Below are 22,720 nucleotides of genomic sequence, written 5' to 3' on the forward strand. Positions count from 1 at the left end.
AAAAACCTTACACAGGATAGATTTCTGTTGTTGACAAAGATCTACAAAGGGAATACAAACATATTTGCCGTGTCTGTCTTTAGTAACAAAACAACTTTATTTTACTGCATTAACTTTTAAGGTCTTTTTATTCATGAAAATCAGCCTGTTTATGTACAACGTGTTCCTCCAAAGTTACAGCATTATAGTTATTGGAGAAATGAAATTTTCTCCCAGTAGATGAAAATTACATTTTGATTGAACATCATTCCTTATGCAGTCACCCATAAATATAATGCCTTCTGCTGTCTTTTCAGAAAATGGCTACAGATGTGATTTCTGAATTGACAAGAAAATAGAACATCTTAATGTTTTAGGTAAAGCAGATGGTATTTTTGTTTAAGGCAAAACTCTCTCATAGTGAAAGCAACTTAATTGGTGACAAGACTCTTAGGGTCAGCCAAATTATGTACAGCTTTTGTATCTGTTTCTTATTATTGCTTTAGTACCAAAGGTCTTAGAATAGTTGGATATTTATCCTTCTTATTGCTGTTTTCTCTTATGCCCTTAAAATAGATGTAAGGTTTTTCAGGCCTGTTTTATTTATAAAAGTTGTAAAATTGCATGTTGATTCTACTTTGGTTATATTTTGGCTTTTAGAAGTGCTTTCCCCATTGCTGAAATATGTAGTTGTACTTTTGACAGTTAACGCCTTATAATATTGAGTTGTAGCTATAACGAGTATTTGCAGCAATAAATTCTGATAACATTTATATACTATTTCGTTTCCATACTATTGAGCTTTGGGCAGCTTTCATGGTCAGGTGCCTAAAAAGAGCACCGTATTGTGAAAGGAGCTCTGGACTGAGAGTCAGGGGCTCATTCTAGTCCCACCTCTGGCACTAACTAGCGTCATTTTTTTGAAACCTAATTCCATTTGCTACACGTGCTGGGAGAGAGGGATCCGAAGTAGGTGATAACTAGAGTTGCATCTAGCTAACAGTGGTTTTCTTGTCTGTTAACACCTAAATCGTATATAAAGCATTCATTTGGATAAACACTACGAAAGGAAGTTTTTACGTAGAAAACTCAGCTGTGGAAATTAAGCCAGCTTGTCCAATAACTGGGACATAGGAAACTATTTTCCAGAATAACACCACAATTGCAAAATGGAGACTTACTATAGCAATTCCTTTCCTACCACCTCTTATAAAGAGTTAGAACTTACTGAAAGAACAGCTTGTGTTGTCATTACAGCAGCTCAGGAAGGTAGCCTCGATTTCATCTCAGAGAAACTCCCTTAAACCGCAGTCCTGCCATTGGAGGTGATTAGAAGGTTTCCGAGTGAAGGCTCTTTATGGGGTGAATACAGAGCACTCTGATGAAGCAGCAGACCGAGAGCCTTGGGGACATGGGGACTCTGATGGGACTCTGAGTGCTGCGGACGGCCCATCTACTTCTAGCGCACACACTGGAGGGAAATAGGACCACCCTCCTTACCTGCAAGGTTCGGTTCCTTGGAGCCTGACTGCTTGAATTTAAATCCTGGCTCTCTCACTTAAGTGGCTCTGTGTCCGTGAGCAGGATACTGAACCACTCTACACATCTGTAGATAGGTATGATTCAGGATGTCACAAGTTAGTTGTGAAACTGAGCGGAGTTAATTCAAGTGAAGTACCTCCTGAATGCTAGGCAGTGTTCCAAAGGCAATTTAAGTGCAGCTGCTGGTGTAGTCGGTATTGTTGTTATTACCATTTTGGCTGAAAAACTCTATACCACCTGCTGAGTCAAATTTACTCTGAGTTAAAAATAGCAAAATTATTTCTTTATGGTAAAGTGCTATTTATGAATTACTGTGTTGTCTATTAATATTATAAACAAGCATAATTCTCTACTCAAAGTAATATTTTCTAACAGACAGCTTTCTAGAATACTTACTTAACAATCACATACTTTTCATCTAAACCAAGAACTTGGATTAGAAATATTTTGTGGAATCCTTGGATTTGAGATAGAAGGTATTCTCAGAAATTAAATACTTAGTTGACAATAGCAATTTTAGGTCCCGCTACCGTACTGTTTCATGAAGGGCAGCTTCACATTTGCTTTTGAATCTTGTCCTTGCAGAAATGGCTGTTCATAGGATGATAGATTCGTAATATTTTTGTCCCATAAATTTTAAGAAATATATTTCCTATAGTTAATTTAAGAAATTAACTATAGGAAAAAAATGCTGAAATAATGTGTTAGGAAGATCAGGTAACATTTATCCCCTACTTGTATTCAAATATAATCCTAATTTTCATTGTAGAGAAAAAGAGTGTTCTGTTCCTTACTGTTCAATTTTTTTGCCTCTTAGATGAGACCGTATTTGCTACTTAATCAACTGGAAGCTTTCAGAAAACATCATTTTTTATTTTTCCCCTTACAAATATAAATTCCATTGTCTGGTAATTAAAGAGAAGCAAGACTGTTATTATACAGTTTCTGGAGAAACTTTAATGGGGAAACAGTTAAATATTTGCCTACTTAAGAAGGCCTCTTTTATAAAAATAGAAAGGTTTTTAAACTGGGAGGCCTTGGAAAGTATATGAAAAATCTTGTGCATGTGTGCATGTCTCCAGGGAATGCAGTCTGTGTGAGGTAGTCAAAGATTAGAAAATAAACAGAATTTTAAAAGGCTAGGAATAACCACCTTAGTCACTGTAAGGGACTGTCAATCATTTGCTTTTCACAAAGTACAGGTTCAGGGTTTTTGTTGTTTTCTTCGTAGTGTTTGCTGTGAGCACCTGCGCTGAGACCGTGGGGTTGGGCACATCAGGCCTGGTGGTCTGTGGATGAGGAAGTGGGAAGGCATCCTCCCTGGCAGGGATGGTCAGACAGCTGGATACACTTTATTTCAGTCTTTGCCTGGGCCCAGGTCCAAGGACCCCAAGTTTTCCTCATTGATCTTTGCCCCTCTCCACCCAGCCCTCAAGATTTTCTTGTATGCATTTGGTGGTAAAAAGTCTTTGTGCTACAAAACCACAGCTTAGCCCTCATTTTCAAGAGGAATAGTATAACCTGATGTGTTAGTCTCCTCCTGCTGCTGTAACAAATTAGCACAAAGTTAGTCTCTTAAAAAAAGCACACATTTATTGTTTTACAATGTTGGCGATCAGAAGTCCTAAGTCAGCTTCACAGGCCTAACAGGTTGGCAGGGCTGGTTCCTTCTGGAGGCTCTGAAGGGAGAGTCTGTTTCTTTGCCTTCTTCATCTTCTAGAGGCCACCTGCATTCCCTGGCCTGGGGCCCCTTCCCACATATTCCAACCTCTTGCTTCTGTTGTCATGTGGCCTTCTTCTCAGTTGGACCTTCCTATATCTCTCTTATAAGGATCCCTGTGATTATATTGGACTCAACTGGATAATCTAGGAAATCTCACCATCCCAAGATCTTTAATTTAATTGCATCTGCAAAGTCTTTTGCCATATAAGTTACTCATAGGCTCTGGGGATTAGGATGTGGACATCTTGGGGGAGGGGGGAATGGTAAAGTATTCTGTCTGCCATACCTTGAAACCTGATTTTTGTATTTCCAATGGATAAGTAGCTCCTGAATTTGGGATAATTAATTAAAAAGCATCAGGATAAATCTGTGTGATGTTCCTCAGGCACCTCAAATTCAAGAAGTCTAAACCTGAATTTATCACCTTCATCTTAAAACTTCCTCCCACTACCCATCCTTAGGTGTTCGATCCTGGTTATTGGCACTCCTATCATGTCTACCCCCCCCCTAACTGGAAACCAGGAGGTGTAGATTTTTTTTTTCTTCTCGTTTTACTCGGCCTTCTCCAAGGAATCCAAAAAATCCTACTGATAAGATATCCTGCCTGTTTCTCAGATTTGTCCCTCTTCTTGTATTTCTATCACTCCTGTAACTTCGGTCTTCACCTTTCCTGCCTGGGTTATTATAGCTACTTGGTTGGTCTTCTGCTTTTAATCCTGACTCCTTAAATTCTTCCTCTACCTAGCAACAGGAAATATCTATTCAAAATGAATCTGACCATGTTAAACCTTCCAGTCACTCCCTGTAACTTATATAATAGGGTCTGTGTCCTTATAATGATTTCAAGACACCCATTCCTCACTATGACTTGAGATTTAGCTCCCTTTCTAGCTCATATATTGGCGCTTTAGAGGTTCACTTTACTATGTAGATTTTAGTGGTATTGGATGGCTTGTATGTCCTGAAAATAACATCCTTTTTCTTGTATCTGTGCTTTTATTCTGATAGTCAAACTACCTAGAGCATATTTCCCTATTTTCCTTTACCTGGCTATCCCTCCCTGCCCTACTTTTTAAAAAGTTGCTTGTTTTTGTTGTTGTCATCATATTTTCTGATTACTTTAAAAATATGTACTTTTTGTAGAAGAGGGTTTTACATCCAGAAGTATTAAAAAGTAGTTGCAGAATATTCACTCATAATACCAGAATCTAGAGGAAGTACCCTGTTAATAGTTTAACTTCTCTTCTGCTGAATGTACTCTGTTGTTAAATATATCTGCAGAATTCTTAGTTTCAAATATTTCTCCTTAGAGAATTTCATTCTGTTTAATTTTAATGTATTAAGTTTCTGTGGTGAAACTCTTCATCCTTTCACCTACTTACGGAAAGTCTTATCAGTTAAACTCCAGTATCTGGAGCATGTGTAGTTCTCATTCTTTTGTCTTTTTCTCCTTGGTGTTTAATCATGAGGCTCTGTCTTCTGGGATGTCTCGAAATTTTGTATTAAGTGGTAGACATTGTGTATGAAATTTATGTAGTCTCCAGAAAATATTTTCTTCTGGAAAGCGTTCAGTCTTCCTCTAATCAAGCGCTGTGCTAAACTGAGGCTAATTCATGTCTTGTTCATCTAGCTCTCCAAGTTTTCAGCTAATAGTCTTGTATATTCTGTGGGCCCTACTCCCTGGTAGGTTCTGAAATGTCGTGAGGGGGCATGTGTGTGGCTCAGTTGGTTGAGTGTCTGACTCTTGGTTTCGGCTCAGGTCATGATCTCAGGGATGGAGTGCCACGTTGGCCTCTGCCCTCAGAGGGGAGTCTGCTTGAGATTCTCTCTCCCTCTCCTGCCCCTCCCCCCCCACTCTCTCTCTCTCTCTTTCAAATAAGTAAATCAATCTTTACATAAAATATCATGAGATGTCTCTGCTCTACCTTTCATCAGCTTTCTGTTGAGGGTTTAAGCTTCCCTTTCTGTAGAGCAGTCCAGTATTTGCCATGTGTACTGATGAGAAAGCTACATGTATACTTGAAGCGTCCTGAGTCCTCACCAAATGCTTTTCAGCCACTCTGCTCCCACAGTGACCTTCCTCTAGGCTTTGCATGGAACTCAGCCATTCTCAGGCTGAGAATTGGCATGCCTCAGGGTAAAATGGCTAGAGAAGAAAGCTCACGTCTCTGAAGTTCTTTGCACCCCTTGGCAGTGTTCTCTGTTGCCTGCAGATGATTACCGCATCTCTCTGGGTTTTCTAGTTGGCCGGTAGAAGTGGAGCTCTTGCCTGTCAGCTCCTCCGTCTCTCCGAGAGCCGTGTCTCCTAGAAGCTGAATCAGCCCTGATTTTTCAACTTCAGTCTGACAGTTGAAAAAGGTTCACTTTCTCTACTTGTATCTGTGCTTTTATTCTGATAGTCAAACTACCTAGAGCATATTTCTATTGATTTCTAAGAGCACTTTACAAATTTCCCAAATTTGATTTTCTTTTCTTTTTGGATTCTTTAACCTTATTTTTAAGGTAGGAAATGCTTAAGCTTTTGTTATCAATTCTGCTAGCCTTTCACTTCGCTATTTTTGTACCGTTACGGTTAGAGAGACCCTTTGTGCCACAGAGGACATATTTATCTTTTTCTACTAATCTTGTATCATTTTTAATGTTTCTACATTTTTTTAATCTAGAATCAATGTTGGCATATTGTTTTAATGTGTCTGTTTAACCATTTGTCTTGCCTATTATTATAGGTATAGAATTGTTTTTTGCTCTTTCTCCCAACAAAAGGATTTCAGTGAGATTTTGATTAGCATTGCGTAAGATTCATGAATTAATTTTGGGATAGTTGGGGTTTTTCGGCAGTCTTTTATTTTTCTCTCCTAGGCAAGTATGTCTCTCCGTTTATTCATTTTTATGTCTCCCAATAAAGTTTTGTCATTTATGCAGTCATTTTGTGTAAAATTAATTTCCTATTTTGAATACTCTCCTGATTCTTAATCATCCTGCCACCTTTTTGTGTGCATCACAAGATGCTCTGTGCGTACCTTTGTCTTATTACCTACCCTATTGTATTGAACTTAACAATTTCCGTCTCTCTCTTCTAGATTATAGGTGCTTCCACGACAGGGACTATGTAATCACATTCATAAGTTTGTAACTATACAAAACAGGAGGTATCCTTCTCTCTGTCCTTTTATTCTTTTTAAATTATTCATACACCACGTGGTTACTTTATACATGTGTGTATTATATGCACCTGTGTGTTTATTTCCCCCCTCCCATGTTATCCGAACTCTTGTTTCAAGGAATCTTTGTTATCACATATGTAGTTTAGTTAATTTCTGTCATTTAGATTTTTATATGCCTTACACAGAAAAGCATTTAAGGCAGCTCAGTGACCTGGGTGAATTAAAACATTCACTCCACCATCCAGTGTGATTCATGTACCAGAGTCCCTGGTCAGGACGCCAGGAGGATTTTGTGAGGAAAAGGAGAGATTTAATTGCTCTTGGGATTCTACTTTGTGTCAGGCCTGAGCTATGTGATTTTCCAAACATTTTATCATTTAACTCCAATAAGAGTCTTATATCCTGATTTTATAGATGAGGATATTAAGGCTTGGAGAAATGAAATACCTTGCCCAAAGCCTCTCAAATTCTAAGGCCCGTTGTGGGGTTTTCAGCTTGAATTCGTTCGATTCCAGAACCCAGGAATCACAGAACTCTGTGATTTTTGAGACCTGTCATATGTCAAAATGGCTTTTTGTTTTTAATATCTTGATTCTTTTCCCCTTAGTGACTAACATTGTAAGCATTATGTTTTAAATAGAGAAAACTAGGTGGACTATATCAGAAAGACTTCAAGTCTAGAAATTGAAATTTTTATAAACATATAAATCTGTATATTTCCACATTCAGAAAATTCTCTAAGTTTACTACTTTTCTTTAGATTAGGCTCCACTGATGAGGCTACTTAGGGAAGATGAATATATTCTTATTTGAAATGAATTTTTTTACTATGCTGTCATTGATTAAGAATCAGACACACTGAGCTCTAGTCTGCTTTATTCTTAACTTTCTCTGTGATCTCGGATCTGTCATTTCTCCTGTCTTTGAAAAGGGGTTAATTATATAGCTTGTCGACCTTAAAAGCATTTTTTTGTGGAATTAAAATTATCAAAATGAAAATGATCTGATAAAATTATAAAACCCCATACCAGTAGGCATATTTATAAATGATACATTCCCCTAGTGGGATTTTTGTGCATTACTCATTTATCAACTATTTGTTGAACGTTATTCCGTGTCAGGTACTACACTAGGCACATGAAGTTACAATGATTTTTCATATGACCTGGTGTTTGCTTACTTGATTTTAAACTGCACTTAAAGGGGACTTGCAGATACTTCTCATTTTTATCTCCCTTACACAGTCTTAAATATATGTAATGCTTTTTAAATGTTTTCCTTGAATAGTGTTTTGCTTACCTCATGTCGTGAGGTCATAAGATGAGCTCCTTAGTATATATTGCAAGATTTTTTCTGTTCCAATGTTCCAGTTTATAAATTTTCTTTTACAAATATAATATATTGAAATGCAAATGGCTTTCTGTGAATCCCAAAGAAAGAGGCTCCATGAGGATCTTTGGCATCAGTGAGGAAAGAAAATTCTCCACATATGAATTTGGAACTAAGGAAATTTCTACAGGAAAGCCCAGTTGTCAAAAAAGTACTTAATGAGCTTGACCTGTGAATAAAATGATTAAGAAGATGGCCAAGGGGGTAAGGTCAAGTTCAAAGCCTTATTATCGCACTTTTTTGCTGGGTGAGTCTTACCTGCATACCTAACCTCAGTTTCCTACCTGTTCAGTGGGAAAGATGAAAGGCTGTACCTTATAAGTTGCCTGTACAGGCCCAAGGGCTGGGCCGCACAGACAGGAAGCATGCTAAGTGATAACTCCAACGTCACTCTGACCATGAGGCATACTCCTTCCACTCTGCCCTTCATCCAGTCCTAGAAGGAGGTCCATGTGCTCCTAGACTCTTGTTCAGAGTTGGCACAAATTAGATTTGCCTTAAAGAGAGAGTGCCACAGTCATCTTTTTTAACATGGCATGAATCATTTCTACAAAAGGGATGAAGGAATTCTAAATATACTCATCCTCGATAGAGTCTTCAAGGACAGAACCACATTTACGATGGAATTCTAGTTCTTCCATAAAATGATTCCCAATTTGACATAAAGCATGTAGATGTCCTTTCATTTTTCTCTCAAAGTAGATCATAGTCTGTCACCTAATTTGATGGGCAGGTAGCATATGAATGCTTTGCCTCTGTGAGGTGAGGGTTGTTCCTTGTACACAGAGAATTGAGATCATTGCTCTAACCCCAGGTTAAGGGGGCTAGTGTCGTAATGAGAACGAGAAGGCTGGATGTCACCTGGTGATAGATGACAGGAGGAAGCTAATGTAAATGTGGGGAAAATCAAGGGGGAAAAAGTTCACAGTTTCCTTTACAGTTACTTACAAGGTAAAATAGAAATTAACTGTCCCCATTTTTAGGATATAAGTATTACTCTCCTCTTCTTTAGTGTGAATCAGATATTATTAATTTTCAGTAACTGAGTTTGATATTTAGGATATTGAAACCTGTTGGTTTCATTCACAGCTGATGGGTTTAAATGGACTCCTATTTAGGGATGTTGGCAGTATAACAAATATTTGACTACCAAACATAATAAAAATGAACATTTAGTTAATTTTTGATTGTGTACTTATTTCCAAAGGAAAATATTTCATATGTGATTCTCCTTTCTCTGTACTCTACTTAAAATGTATGTAGATGAGAGTTGTGTGTATGTCAGGTAAATTTATGCTGTGGTGCGCTTGAAGAACATGGTGTGAATCTCTATGTTAAAAAAATGATTTTCTTAGTGCAGCATTATACTCATTATATACTCTACACATTCCATTTTTGAACAGATTCCTGGCATGATAATTATATAATCATTCAGTACAGTAGAAACATCATTATGGTCGCATACTAATTAGCTACTAAAATGAAACAAAACAGAACCTAGTTCACAGCTTATTATAAAAAGTGATTTAATATTATATAAAACTAAATGTATGGTTAAAATTATTATTTCCTTTAAATGTGAATCTTTTTCCCCTATGGGACACGGGAAGGAATCTGTGTTCTGGATGCTTATTACCTAATTTATTGGTTGGGCACATGTTACATTTTATTATCAGAGCCCTTATGACTAGACCTGTGTAGTAGAGCATCCAACAAACCTGCCAGTAGGAATTCTAGGCTCAGTACCTGGATGTGCCTCAGGGCTTCTGCAGAATCAGGATACTGGCCTGAGTCTTCAGACCATATTATCTCTAAGCCTCTGGGAACATGGGGTTAAGCAGTAAATCACTCATTTCTGGGATGCTGGCTTAAACATCTTTGGTGCTGAGGATAGGTGATCCTCAACTGTTTTTCTTCTCCACGTTGCACATTAGGAATATAGTATTGTCTTGCTGGTAACAATGAATCCTGGCAGTTGTGATTCTCCAGGTGTGTTTGTGATGGGACAAATCAGGTGACACGTAAGCTCTGGTAGAGGGCAGTAGGAGGGCACCAATAGGTTGGCAGATCCTTCGGGTAAGTCTGTTAGCATTGCCCTCACTATTCTTTAGAATTGCTTCTGTGGATAAAATAGGGTTTTACCCAGTATGTCAAGACTTCAGTGTCCTTTGTAAATACGTTTTTGACTACACAGCTTCAGACACTCTTCTCTCGCACATCTATGGAATCTCGGTGAACATAAGTGGTGTAAGCTAGGTTGTGTGATCCTGATGCATACTATAAGCCATTAGGAATTAGAGACATTTTTATTGCTGTGTTGTCGCTTTTGGTATCTCAGAATACTATTTCTATCATAAGAGCTTCTCCCGATAAACCCTTTATAAGTCAAACATTTTACAGATTTTATGCTACATGCTCGCTCTTTTCTTTTGTGTTTTCCTGTTGTCCTTCACTTTAGTTTTGACCACTGCAAGTATTAGTTTTACTTCTTATGCGATTTGCAATGCAATTGAAATACACAGAACACACGTAGAATAAAAGAGCACGACTACGCTTTCTAATGCACTAAATACACAATACTAGCTGGTGTCTGCCATCTTTGATGTAGCTGCTATGGGTCAGGGGGAGATGGGGTTGCTATTTGACTATTCAGTTCTGTGGTCCTGCAGTTACAAAATTGTATAGGAAACCAAAATATTTCAATCAAGAAAATATTCACTAATGAATCAGTGAGTTATATTATTCAAACATCCTCTTTGAAATATCTTTTGATTTATTTGAAGATAATCTGATTCAAATTGATCATAAAGTAAAATCATAAATCTTTCAAAGACTCTGTTTCATGAAGTCTGTGATATGATGGTCTAGAACATTTCTGCTCACAGGCAAAGCCGTGAAACAGTGAGGATCTCCAACTAAGAATTCTTTGAATATCAAAGAAATTAAGAAGAGGACTTTAGGTAAAATGATGAAGTCCTTGAATATTTTTTACAAATGTAGTTATGTTTAAAACCATCCTATAAAAATTAAATGTGTGAAGGTGTCATAATGTGCTAATATAAAATATTGTTGGAAAAAGTCTGCCAGAAACTCCAGTTCATTCATTTTTTTGCTCATTCTAAGAATTGCATGTAGTTTTAAATAATTGTCTAAACTTATTTTAATAGTGTGTGTTGTCCTTTTTCTAGCTAGGCCCAGTCAAATCTTTTTTAGCACTATTTGTATAAAATTTTAACACCCTTTTTAAGTGGAGCTACTTGAAATGATCTTTTTTCCAGAACCAACTCTCTTGGGGAATAAGGACCCCATGTATATAAAATAAATATGTGATTCTGCATGGATAGCCATACATTTTTGTTGTCTTTTAGTGGTCTAAAATGAATGTCAGGATTTTAATTGAAATTAATTGTGGCTAAAGTACAAATAGGCAATGTATGTGTTTTCTTACTCAGCGAGCTTAGGCAGGGATCAGGAGATTAGTTGGATCAAGCTGATTATTTTAGAAAGGCTAATAAAACCATGTGTTATATAGGTCATTTTCTGGGCCATGGAAATAACTTTATTATAGTTCTATTAATGTATTCCATTTGTATAACATTTTATTCTTAGAAAGTGAATCATTATTTCATTACCCTTTGTAGTGTGTGTTATTTGTGATGAAATTGCGTGTTCTCCAAAAATTTTACCAGAATGTGTTCCTTATAAGTCCTCTCCGTGTGTTGACTCTATGTCTACAAGCTGAGTCTTTACACATAGTGTAAAAGAAGTAGAAATACTGTTTTAAGACCCGAGTAGTGAAGCAGCTGTTTTTGCAGGTATCTTGTGGTCTGTAATCCTTCAGAACAAGACCGAATCTCAGTGGTCTCAGTCTATGTGAGTTCCCCCACAGCACAAGTATCTTCTTCTTCCAGAAAGCCTGTGGAAATTCAGATGAGTGCAGTTTGGAATACAGCAACTACTATTTCACAGACAGCCTATGAGGTACGTTTTCGCCATAGAACTTAAAGAGGCACCATTAAAAAAGCATAGCCAGTATGTAGTTTATATATGTATCCATGCTCCCTTTGAGTCATCACATTGGTCTATGTGAAGTGGTTAAAGTTGTGGATACCAGGGGATTTAACTGACCAGTTAAATGACACTAAAGGAAAAGAGATCCTGTGTTTCCTAGAATACTAATATCTTCTTTAGTGTGTATATCACATGTTATTATTAGTATGTTATTAGCATGTATATTGTATATCTTTGTAAGTATTGGAACTTTTTCCTGAAGTAATGAAGTCATCATTACCTAAAAAATTTTGAAATTCTTTGTTTAACTCAATTCAGTAACAATTATGCACACTGAAGTTGAGATAAATAACACCTTTTCTAAATAACTTAGGTCCTTTCAGCGTTTCATTGCAAAGGTGACGTGACACACCATAAAAGAAGGACTTCCTAAAATAGAGGAAGGTGCTTTTTACCTGAGATACAACTGTGGAAAGCCTGGCCTGAAGTAATAGACATTTTTGGAGAAAATTTCTTAAAGTAATATTAAACTGGACCCCCGCATCACTAGAAAAGTTGAATTCTTGGAGTCTCGAGTGCAAATTAAACTGTACTTCTGAAGACGCAGCCAAAAGCTAGGAACTCTAAATGAGAATTACTTTGCTTGTTAAAAGCCATTGCTGGCTGCTTTCATAAATTCATAATCCTTTAGTTAGAAAGGAGAAGATAATAGAAGTTTTGGTCAGATGTTACAGGAAACAGCCTATCTAGAAAAGGGAGGAATAGCTCCTAGAAGGCAGAGGTCACGACTTACAGTGTGTGTGCATCCTCTGTGCTTTGTGCATTGTCTGCTGGACCCCAGGCATTCGATGGCCACTGTTAGCCTGCCTAATATTTATAGTATTACATTTACCACTTTTATTTTTAATGTACTTGAAACCATAGTATAAAAAGGGTCCTGATAATTAGGAAAAATCGTTGTTCACCTAAAGCTCCTACCTTCATGAAGCATTTTCTCCTCTGAGCATCCATTAAGAGCACCATAGGACAATTGAGGTTGCTCGTATAATTTCATATATTGAATGAAAGCATTCATGCCTTTGATAGTCCTACCAACCTGAAGTTATTAGATTCCCTGGATAAACGGAAATGTGGATACTCTACCCATAAATTCTCAAAACATCTTTAAAGTAGAGTATTAAATTCTTTTTAAAATACGGTAGTTTTTTTGTTGTTGTTCTTACTAGATGTATAAATCCTTTTCTTTCAGTAGATTGCATTTCTCTTTAAAAAAATTCTCTCCTCTGTCTTTTAAAGATCTCCTTCCTAGTGCAGATGCCACCACTCGGACTGAAAGTGTATAGAATTTTGGAATCAGCAAGTTCAGACCCACATTTAGCTGAGTATGTGCTGCATAATGGTAACGTAAAAGATAAAGGAATTTTCAACATGAAGAATGTAAAAAGTACTGAAGAAGATATAACTCTAGAGAACTCCTTTGTTAAACTTCGGTTTGATCAGTCTGGGCTTTTGGAGGTATGTTCTGAATAGTTTCCAAATTCATGGAAGGCTTATCACTTTTATTATAATATGTGCAGATTATGTATGCAGAGGGGGGAAAGTCGATGCAAATACTCTGGGAGAAAGGATGGATGAGCTATATGTATCTGATATATGTGGTCCACTGTGACCACTTGCTCCTAACAAGGGTGGTCTGTGGGTGGTGCTGCTCCGTGAACTGTTACTGGTCCACAAGATAAGTATAGAAGCTGTAATGGTTGAGAAAAATGTTTGTGGAAACTCTGAAAGCACAATGACACAATAAATTTATGCCTACTGAATCTAATAATAAAAAAATTGAGAGTATATTTGGTATATCACTTTAAATTTAATTTTTTTAGTCATTCACTCTTATTGTACTTCACAAAAATATTGGTCCATGCATACTGGAAATAAAAAAATAAACCTGCTTCTTCAGTACAGAAAGTTTGAGAAGCACTGGTCCACATCTCTTAATTTGTATATCTCTTTCTTCCTTAATGAAGTGTGTTCTTTTTGTTTCTATTGTGAAAGTTTTAAATTCTAAGTATTAGCTATAAAAGTATACTTTTAAATATAAGATTTTGGGTGTTCATCCAAGAATCGTGAACATTAGAGGCTGAATGTTAGCATTTTTCTGTCTGTCTTGAGGTTTTTTGGTGTTTTTTTTTTTAATCAACATATACATGGAACCAGATGCAACATCATTAAAATCTTAATATAGTAAGTTGCTTTTAAACATTGTTTTTATCCTTAGGAAATGATAAATAAAGAAGACAGTAAACATCATGAAGTAAAAGTGCAATTTTCATGGTATGGAACCACCAGTAAAAAGGACAAAAGTGGTGCCTACCTCTTCTTACCTGATGGGGAAGCCAAGGTAAGTGCCAATGAACTGAGCTGTGAATAAGCATTTATTGAAAGAGTAATGAAGAAAAAAATAAGTTCATCTCATTATTTTGTCATCTGTTAGGTATAGATGAGTTGGTTCCACTATTATATTTCCTTATTGACACTTGGCAATCGGTAGTCGTGAGTGTTAGGTAAACAAATAATTTTTCAGGGTTGGAATTCATTAAGGTGCTACAATGAACAGTTGCTCTCCATGGAAAGAAGCCAGATTTGTTGGAGGGTTCAGGTGCTGTTGTGGTGTTCTGTGTGGCACAGCACATATACAGAGACAAATTATCTAGCCATAGGAGAAAAATAAATTGTCCAGTGGGCCATTTTTCTCCTTAACTTTCAGCACTTTAAAAAACAAAAAAAAAATTCCCTCCCCTTGACTGTAAAGGTGTAATAATATATACAAATTTTGGCACATTTTTGAAAATGCAGAAAACTGAAGAAAACAATAAAATTTACCAACTATTCCAAAGGCCATGCAAACCACTGCCAACATTTTGATGTATTTTTTATTGTCTTACTATGCATATCCCTTTCTCCCCTATTTTCACTGTTGTGACAGTGCTCACAATCAAATGGTATATTCTTCGAAAACACATTTTTAATATATACTGTTGTGATTAAAGGTCTGAGGGTCCAATGTCTAACATGGTGACTGTAGTTGATAACACCGTATTATATGATATGCTGAGAGAGTAGAACTTAAATGTTTTCACACACACAAAAATGTATATATATGTAAAAAAAAAAAAAAAGAATTTCCTATTGTTGCATATGTAGATTTTCTCCCAATACTCCACTACTGTAACATTGTGATCAGCTTTCTTTGTAGCATTCTTTTTATGCAGTGATGATTATTTCCTGAGAATAACTTTCTAGAAGAGTTATTTTGTGTCAGTGGATGAGGCCTTTAAGACTTGGTACAGGGGCGCCTGGGTGGCTCAGATGGTTAAGCGTCTGCCTTCGACTCAGGTCATGATCCTGGAGTCCCGGGATCGAGTCCCGCATCAGGCTCCCTGCTCGGCGGGGAGTCTGCTTCTCCCTCTGACCCTCCTCCCTCTCCTGCTCTCTGTCTCTCATTCTCTCTCTCTCAAATAAATAAATAAAATCTTTTAAAAAAAAAAGACTTGAGACATACTGGGGCGCCTGGGTGGCTCAGTTGTTAAGCATCTGCCTTCGGCTCAGGTCCTGGTCCCAGGGTCCTGGGATGGAGCCCCGCATCAGGCTCCCTGCTCTGCGGGGAGCCTGCTTCTCCCTCTCCCACTCCCCCTGCTTGTGTTCCCTCTCTAGCTGTGTTTCTCTCTGTCAAATAAATAAAACCTTTAAAAAAAAAAAAAAAGACTTGATACATACTATTTCTCTGTCCTCTAAAGTGACTGCATAAATATTCGCTCCCACCAGCATTTTTGAGAGTAGCTCTCTGATATACCACTCCAAGCACTGAGAATCAGTCATATCAAAAGCTTTACCTATAATAATGGGTGAAAAATATTTTACTGTTAAGTTTTTGTGATTATTAGGGAAGCTAAACTTCATACATTTATTTCTCTCTCCTATATCTTTTGTGAGTTTCATATAAAAGTTCTTTGACCATTTTTCTACTGGTATGACTTACGGATCTATAAGCATTCTTTATATATGGTAAAAATTAATCCTTTTTCCTATATACTGCAAAATGTTCCATCAGTGTGTCATTTAATTTAATTATGTTATGCTGTTATAGTATTTTTTTTAAATTTTTGTGTAGTCAGTTCTGTATTTTTTTCTTTAGAACATCTTCCTTTGCTTTTCTACTTATATAGGTTTTCTCTACTTCAAGATAAGTTAAATATTCTCCATATTTTGTTGCCTAGAAACCTGTCTCCTGCAGAAGTTACTGTTGTTCTTCAATTTCGAAAAACCTGTTAACCGAAATCAAATAATAGATTTTATTTTATTTTATTTTTTTAAAGATTTTATTTATTTATTTGACAGAGAGAGACACAGAGAGAGAAGGAACACAAGCAGCAGGGGTGGGAGAGGGAGAAGCAGGCTTCTCGCTGAGCAGGGAGCCTGATGCGGGGCTCGATCCCAGCACCCCGGGACCATGACCTGAGCTGAAGGCAGACGCTTAACTACTGAGCCACCCAGGCGCCCCAAATAATAGATTTTAAAGAATAGCATTGACCGTTCTAAGGAGTCTAGTTTTTTGTTGTTTCGATTTTTTTTTAAATCAGTGAGGAATTAAAGGTAAACTACAGCTCATAGTAGCCGTTCTAGGAAGGGTAGTGGATCCTAAGTATAAGCTGTATCAGTTTGTTCTCACTTGGACAAGAATTTGTTTTTTTTTTTTTTTTTTAAGATTTTTATTTATTTATTTGAGAGAGAGAGTCAGAGAGAGGGCACAAGCAAGGGGAGCAGCAGAGGGAGACGGAGAAGCAGGCTCCCTGCTCAGCAGGGAGACCGACGTGGGGCTTGATTCCAGGAACCTGGGATCATAACCCCAGCCAAAGGCAGACGCTTAACCGACTGAGTCACCCAGGCACCCCAGGAATTTGGTTTTGATTGACTGTTCTTATACCAAAGAAAAAATGAAAAATAACAATACTTCTGGAATATTATGCATGGGCAATTGTGACTAATTTATTTAAAATTATTCTATCTTTAAATAGCTCTAATATTAAATTAAAAAACCAAGAGAATTATCATATATTTACAAAGAGAAAATAAAAGACTATCAGGGAGGCAGGTGGGTGCATCAGAAACAGGTAGGAGCCCAGAAATCCCCATGCCAGCTTTCATCTTCTTCCCTTACTTTTTAGCTATATGGTAAAATTAGGTCCAAGAACTTTGTAAACTCTTAATGCATTATATTAATTTCAGAATATTTTTTCTAGAACCAGAGAGGTACATTTGGAAGAAAATTTCACAGTTCTGAAAATCTGATGCTACTTAAGTAGTCCGCAATGCAAGCCTAGCTCGTCATGCCATTGTTGAGCTTCTGCAGCCTGTAATTCTTAAGAAAATATAATTCTTCATAAATGCTTTCAATGTGTTCCTATGTCACAGAAGTATGTTCTGTTCCTGATTTTTCTTGACAACTAGATTCGAAATGATGAAACCTTAAACCAGTGGTTGCCAGAGTTTTTTCAAGTTTGTAAATTTGCTTTATATTCAGCTAGTTCTTTCTAGTAAAAGGGCAGTGTGTTTTATAGACTAGTAAACCTAACTGTGATTAAGCAATTCTCTGAATCCTGCTTTCTGTTTGCTTAGATGACTCCCTGTGGTCATCCTTGCCACCTGCCCGACCCCTGAACATTAGGGGGCCACGGTTATAATAAACGTTTGCCTGGGAAAATGTCACTGCTGTAGAATGAATGGTATTTCTAATAAATAGCACATGGACAATATAGAAGGGTTTTAATTAGAAATTTTTATAGCTGGGAGGGAATGTTTGTAGATCACCTAGGCCAGTCAAGTTGTAAACATTTTTATTTTCTATTTTCAGCACTTTTTGTCTAATGAAAAACCTTACACTCCATTTTTATAGCATGCGCCTGTTCTGATACCTTGTAAGGTTTTGTTTTCACTTGAGATTGCAAATATCAGGTGGTATGTATTTGCCATTTGGGAAATGATAATAAACATCCCTTGGAAAAGTTAAAAGCTGAATTTTTTTCTTAAAAATGTCATTTCCTCCTCAGCCTTATGTTTACACAACACTGCCCTTTGTCAGAGTGCAACGTGGAAGGTTTTACTCAGACGTGACTTGCTTTTTGGAACATGTTACCCATAGGGTCCGACTGTACAACATCCAAGGTAAGAAAACAAAGCAATAGCTGTGAAACATGTACTCTGGTTCTGGAATTCTTTGTGTGTCATTTTTAATAAACTAGCAATTGGTTTTTTGTGTTTTTTTTTTGTTATGTTATGTTAATCACCATACATTACATCACTAGTTTTAGATGAAGTGTTCCATGATTCGTTGTTTGTGCATAACACCCAGTGCTCCATGCAGAATGTGCCCTATTTAATACCCATCACTGGGCTCACTCATCCCCCCACCCCCTCCCCTCTAGAACCCTCAGTTTGTTTCTCAGAGTCCATCGCCTCTCATGGAGCAATTGGTTTTTGAACATGGTATTTATGGTGGTCTTTCCTAAACTTGTCATTACACTCACTGTGTGGTTTAAAAATATACTTAGCCTTTTGATAATCAGAAATGGTAAAACATTTAACTCTACATATGTATGTTCTTTCCCTATATATATCTCCTCTTACGTCTCATAATATTTGTCTTGGTCATGAGTTCATTAATTGGAATCTTTATTTCTAAGATCTAAAAACAGTGGGGTTTTTTGTTGTTGTTTTAATTTTACAAAATGGGAATTCTGTCAATTACGGCTTTCAGTTAGTAGATCATTGACCGTCTCTGACATGCACACACACCCCCCACGTATGGCCTGCCTTAAATATGGAATGTATTACAATAGCAGGTGTTACTGGAATTTAACTTTCTTTTAAGAAAAACGTTCGTTACTAGTTCTTTCTGTTTACAAGTCTTTACCTGGGAGAGTATAAAATCGGGCGATTGTTTATTGCTTTTAGGATGGGACTGATGAGCAGCATCTTTATCAACCAAGTGACAGTAAATAGGCTTTTAATCCTCTTAGGGACTTAACCATGGGCAGTGGTTCTTGTCCTTCCTTAGGATTTGGATGGAGCCGTGGCTCCCAGACACCCTCAGAGTTGCACATTTATGTTGGTTCATGTTGAATTCACTTTTTTTAGAATGGAGTACTTTTCCAACCACAAATTTAATCCTAGTAACCAGACCACTTAACCATGGTATCAACTCTCTTAGAAAAGGACCTCATAAAAATGCCACTTTAGATTCTTCTTTGCTGTTAGCTAGGCTGAAAAAGTTAGAAAAGGAAATATTGTTTCCTTGAATCTTTATACCAGTAGATAATGAAGCGTTTGAAAACTAATGATAAAATATATGGGCAGGCGCTGTTTGCTTTTTGGGTTTTGTGGGGAAGCAAAGGGTACTGTGTTCAGGGAATGTTCACTTTGCTACCTACAAGAAAGTCTGAAATAATCTTTTATTGAGTTTTCTTGAGTTTTCTAAAATCTCTGGTAAGCCAGAAACAATATTTTTGACCATCCTTTTCTACTCTTGCATAAGCCATTGTTCAACATCTCTGAGAGCTCTAAACTTATACCTTCAGCTACGGCCAGAGGTTTCATTTTATGGGTAGAAAGTAGCATCCCCATCACACAGGAGATGTGCTTATCTGCTTTTAGATTTGCTTAAAAAACTGTTGCTTGTAATGGAATGTTTCTTCCTTGAGTACAGCATGGCCCCCACTTTGGCCCAGGCCTGTGTCATCAAGCATGGTTTACTGTTGTTTTTCCTTAGGTCTACTTAGGAGGTAGGCTGTGTGACAGAGTTCATGCTGAAGCAGCTCGCCAGAGAATTCCTACTTCTCAGTCAAGTCCGTTTGCTTAATTGCTTTTCTTTTTGTTTAAATGAGTCTGTCACCATCATTGCAGCCTCAGAATTTTCGCAGGTTGTCCAGGGGATCTGGAGCTCATCACAGAGGATGGTTTCCGTAAATTAGAGGGCCCTCTTCTGCTGCTGTGACTATAAGCTTAGTTTGCCGTCATATCCCAGTGGTTGATTTGGAAATTAATAGGCTCTGACTTGCCTGTGTACTCTACCCAACAAACATGCATTTACCAGGCCCTAAAAGCTTTTCTTTTCTCCTCTTTCCTTCTCCCCAGCTAAGCAGTCCAAAATGCCCAATGGCTGACTAGTAGCCCCTTTGCAGAACCAGGAACCACCAAGATTTAACTGCCTCCCAGCCCTCCAAGGTGACAATGCCAGTGGATTGGTCAGTTAAGAAAGAGAAGTTGTTCTCAACTGGACGCTTAGAGTATTAGCATAACAAAAATAATAATAATAAAATAAGAATACAGACCTCGAATTGCCTCTGGATGTCACATGGGTGGAATAAACAGGGTGAAGCATTTGGATGAGATTTCTGTAGCTTGAAAGCAGAAAGCTTCAGAAGTTGGTGGGAAACGACAGATAAATAAGTTAGGTATAACATGAAGTTAACTTAGAGTGCTTCTCCAGATGGGTTTTACTGTTCTTGGCTTGGATTGAACCTGAAACCAGCGTGTGTAACCATTCGAAGTGACATAGCAATCTTTATTTTTGCTCTCTCAAGCCCAGAGTGTTTATATTTTTTGTTTTTTTCCAACATGAAAGCAATCGGTGGGAGATGGAGATACCAGTTCACCTGAAAGGCTTTCATTCAAACTATACATCCTTCTATGTTTGTATCTGAGCCCCTCTCAACAAATCTCCCTCTTGGAAAAAATAAGCCCCGTTGTGGAGAGAGAGCCTCTTCTCAGTCGCCTTCCTGACCTCCCTCCATCTGTCGTTTTCTTTCACATACCGGTGCATGAAGGCTCAGGTTGTCTGGATCCTGGCTCATTGGGGTTTTAATTAAATCACTGGTCGAAACCTAAGGAAGAGATGTGAGGTCTTCAGGGTGTTTGGATGTCGACGAGTTCAAAGTGCCTGAATGGGGTCTGGTTATGCTGCACCAAAGCAGCCATACTGTGAAATACTTGAAAGCTCTTCGGTGTTTTAAACTTCGGCCTCATGTAAACCAGGTATCTGGGCGATTGATCAAAATCCATGGACAGGATGTAGCTTTTCGTCTTAGGTGTAGAGAAAACATCAGCCAACTTCCATGCTTTTGTCGAGTGGCTTGTGTTTAATATTTCTTGAAAGAACGTAAATACCTACTTTCAAATTTAACTTTCTAAATTGTCTTTGGATGTATGCTAATTGTACCCCCTTTAAATAAACTGACCAGATGCAGTTATTCGGATGAGTATTAATGAATAGAGCCTGTTTGTTGTTAGTACCAAATTTATGAGCCAGAAAAAAATGGGGCTTGGGGGAGAGAAACTATTAATATTTTATGATTAGGTACTATAATGGTATTAGGTTACTAAACCATTAATTATACAAAAGATTTTATTACCTCTCAGCAACAAGGATAAAGAAACAGAAAGAGTTGATATTATGGAATATCTGTCTTTATTGAGAGTCTATATTAAATGTTTCAAATTCAGTTTACTTGAAATATTCTTTTAAAAAAACTAAAGTAATACAAACCTGATAAAGTATCCTTAAATTCCTCAGTCTCTATTTTAGTTACTCTTTGACCGTTTTCTCCCCCAAAGTAACCTTTGGCTCCAATTAAGCTTTGGGAGAGAAAACAAAAGCAAGAACAGAAATCAAACAGCACTTCCCAGATTATAAAAACTGTGTGGTCATCATTGATTTTGCAACAAACTGAGTTGGGAGGCGTAGGTTCAACCAACTTTGTTTTTTTGTTTTTTGTTTTTTTCTTGGTGTTTTATATTTAAGTTTTAGTGTCTATTTGTGTTCTCTCCAGATTCTGAAAATGGTCAGAGGTGCAGTTTAGAGTCCTCTCTTAACATCATTTAAGCTATTAAAAAACACTCTTGTGTTTCTTTTCATTATTGTTCAAACATTACATTCAAAACGTTTCTAGAAATATTAAATTAGAGGAAATCTTGTGCTCACTAGCTTTAAAAGCTCTACAAGATCAGAGGGATTTGAAAGAGTTCTAATGCAACACAATGTATCGCCTTCTATCAGGTTAAATAAGAAATCCATTTTGTAGCACCCATAATTTAATGAAATGCCCTTTTGGAACTATTTTTTTTTAATTTTTCGAGGATTATATTTAGTTTGTAGAAAATAACATTTTTCTGGAGGAAAAGATGGGAGAAATGAGGATTAATTTTTCTTGCACTATAATCATCTTTCATTAAATTGAAGCTTTTCGTGTCATTAAGGCTACTTTAGCTTTTTTTTGTTAATCTTGATTTGGAAGATAGAATGTGATACAGGCAGAAACCCCTGTATCCCCTTACGTTATATTTGTTTCATCACAACAAATGCATACCTTGCAGTGACATCATGATCAGTAAGTGACATTTGCTAGCTGTGGCTTCATTTGTCTTTGGAGTTGTAATTATTAGACTTTGGTGCCCTAGTTTTTTGACATCAACAGCTACTTTGAAGAATGAGGTTGCTATGGGTTACCAGTGTGTCCTGTACATTTTCACTAGCACAAGGTTCAGGTTCCAGATCGGTTAAAATATATACCTTCAAGCTTCCCCCCGCCTCTCCGCCCCAGGACTACATTCTCCTAGGCGGGTGTTTGTGAATGAATGAGTATGTGTGTAAACCATGTTTCAACCCTTAAGAGAAATATCTAAATGCAATACTTTTGCCTATTTTCCACCAACATACTATGAAAGTACTATATGTAATGGATCTTGCTAAAAGAAAGCAAGTAGCCTGGAGGTAAAATGTAATGAACTGCCATCAAAAAGTATGGAAGAAAAGACTTTCCTTTGGCTGCAATGACTGAGTAATTTCCTTGCATGGGCACAT

The 22,720-nt window shown here is 37.2% G+C and overlaps 1 protein-coding gene across 4 annotated transcripts in view; it reads left to right on the forward strand.

Annotated features, from left to right (window-relative positions):
- Positions 1 to 22,720, forward strand: part of LOC135363150 (alpha-mannosidase 2-like) — a 100,616-nt gene that overhangs the window by 43,904 nt on the left and 33,992 nt on the right. For all 4 annotated transcript variants that reach the window (XM_064583840.1, XM_064583838.1, XM_064583839.1 and 1 more), the window contains 4 exons: positions 11,613 to 11,778; positions 13,105 to 13,323; positions 14,084 to 14,206; positions 17,913 to 18,027. In XM_064583840.1, coding sequence (XP_064439910.1) covers positions 11,613 to 11,778; positions 13,105 to 13,323; positions 14,084 to 14,206; positions 17,913 to 18,027 — 623 coding nt within the window. The remainder of the gene's footprint in view (positions 1 to 11,612; positions 11,779 to 13,104; positions 13,324 to 14,083; positions 14,207 to 17,912; positions 18,028 to 22,720) is intronic.

This window comes from Mirounga angustirostris, unplaced genomic scaffold (genome assembly GCF_029215605.1).
Source record: "Mirounga angustirostris isolate CCGP_5_RB_7025 unplaced genomic scaffold, mMirAng1.0.hap1 SCAF_34, whole genome shotgun sequence".
Lineage (NCBI taxonomy): Eukaryota > Metazoa > Chordata > Mammalia > Carnivora > Phocidae > Mirounga > Mirounga angustirostris.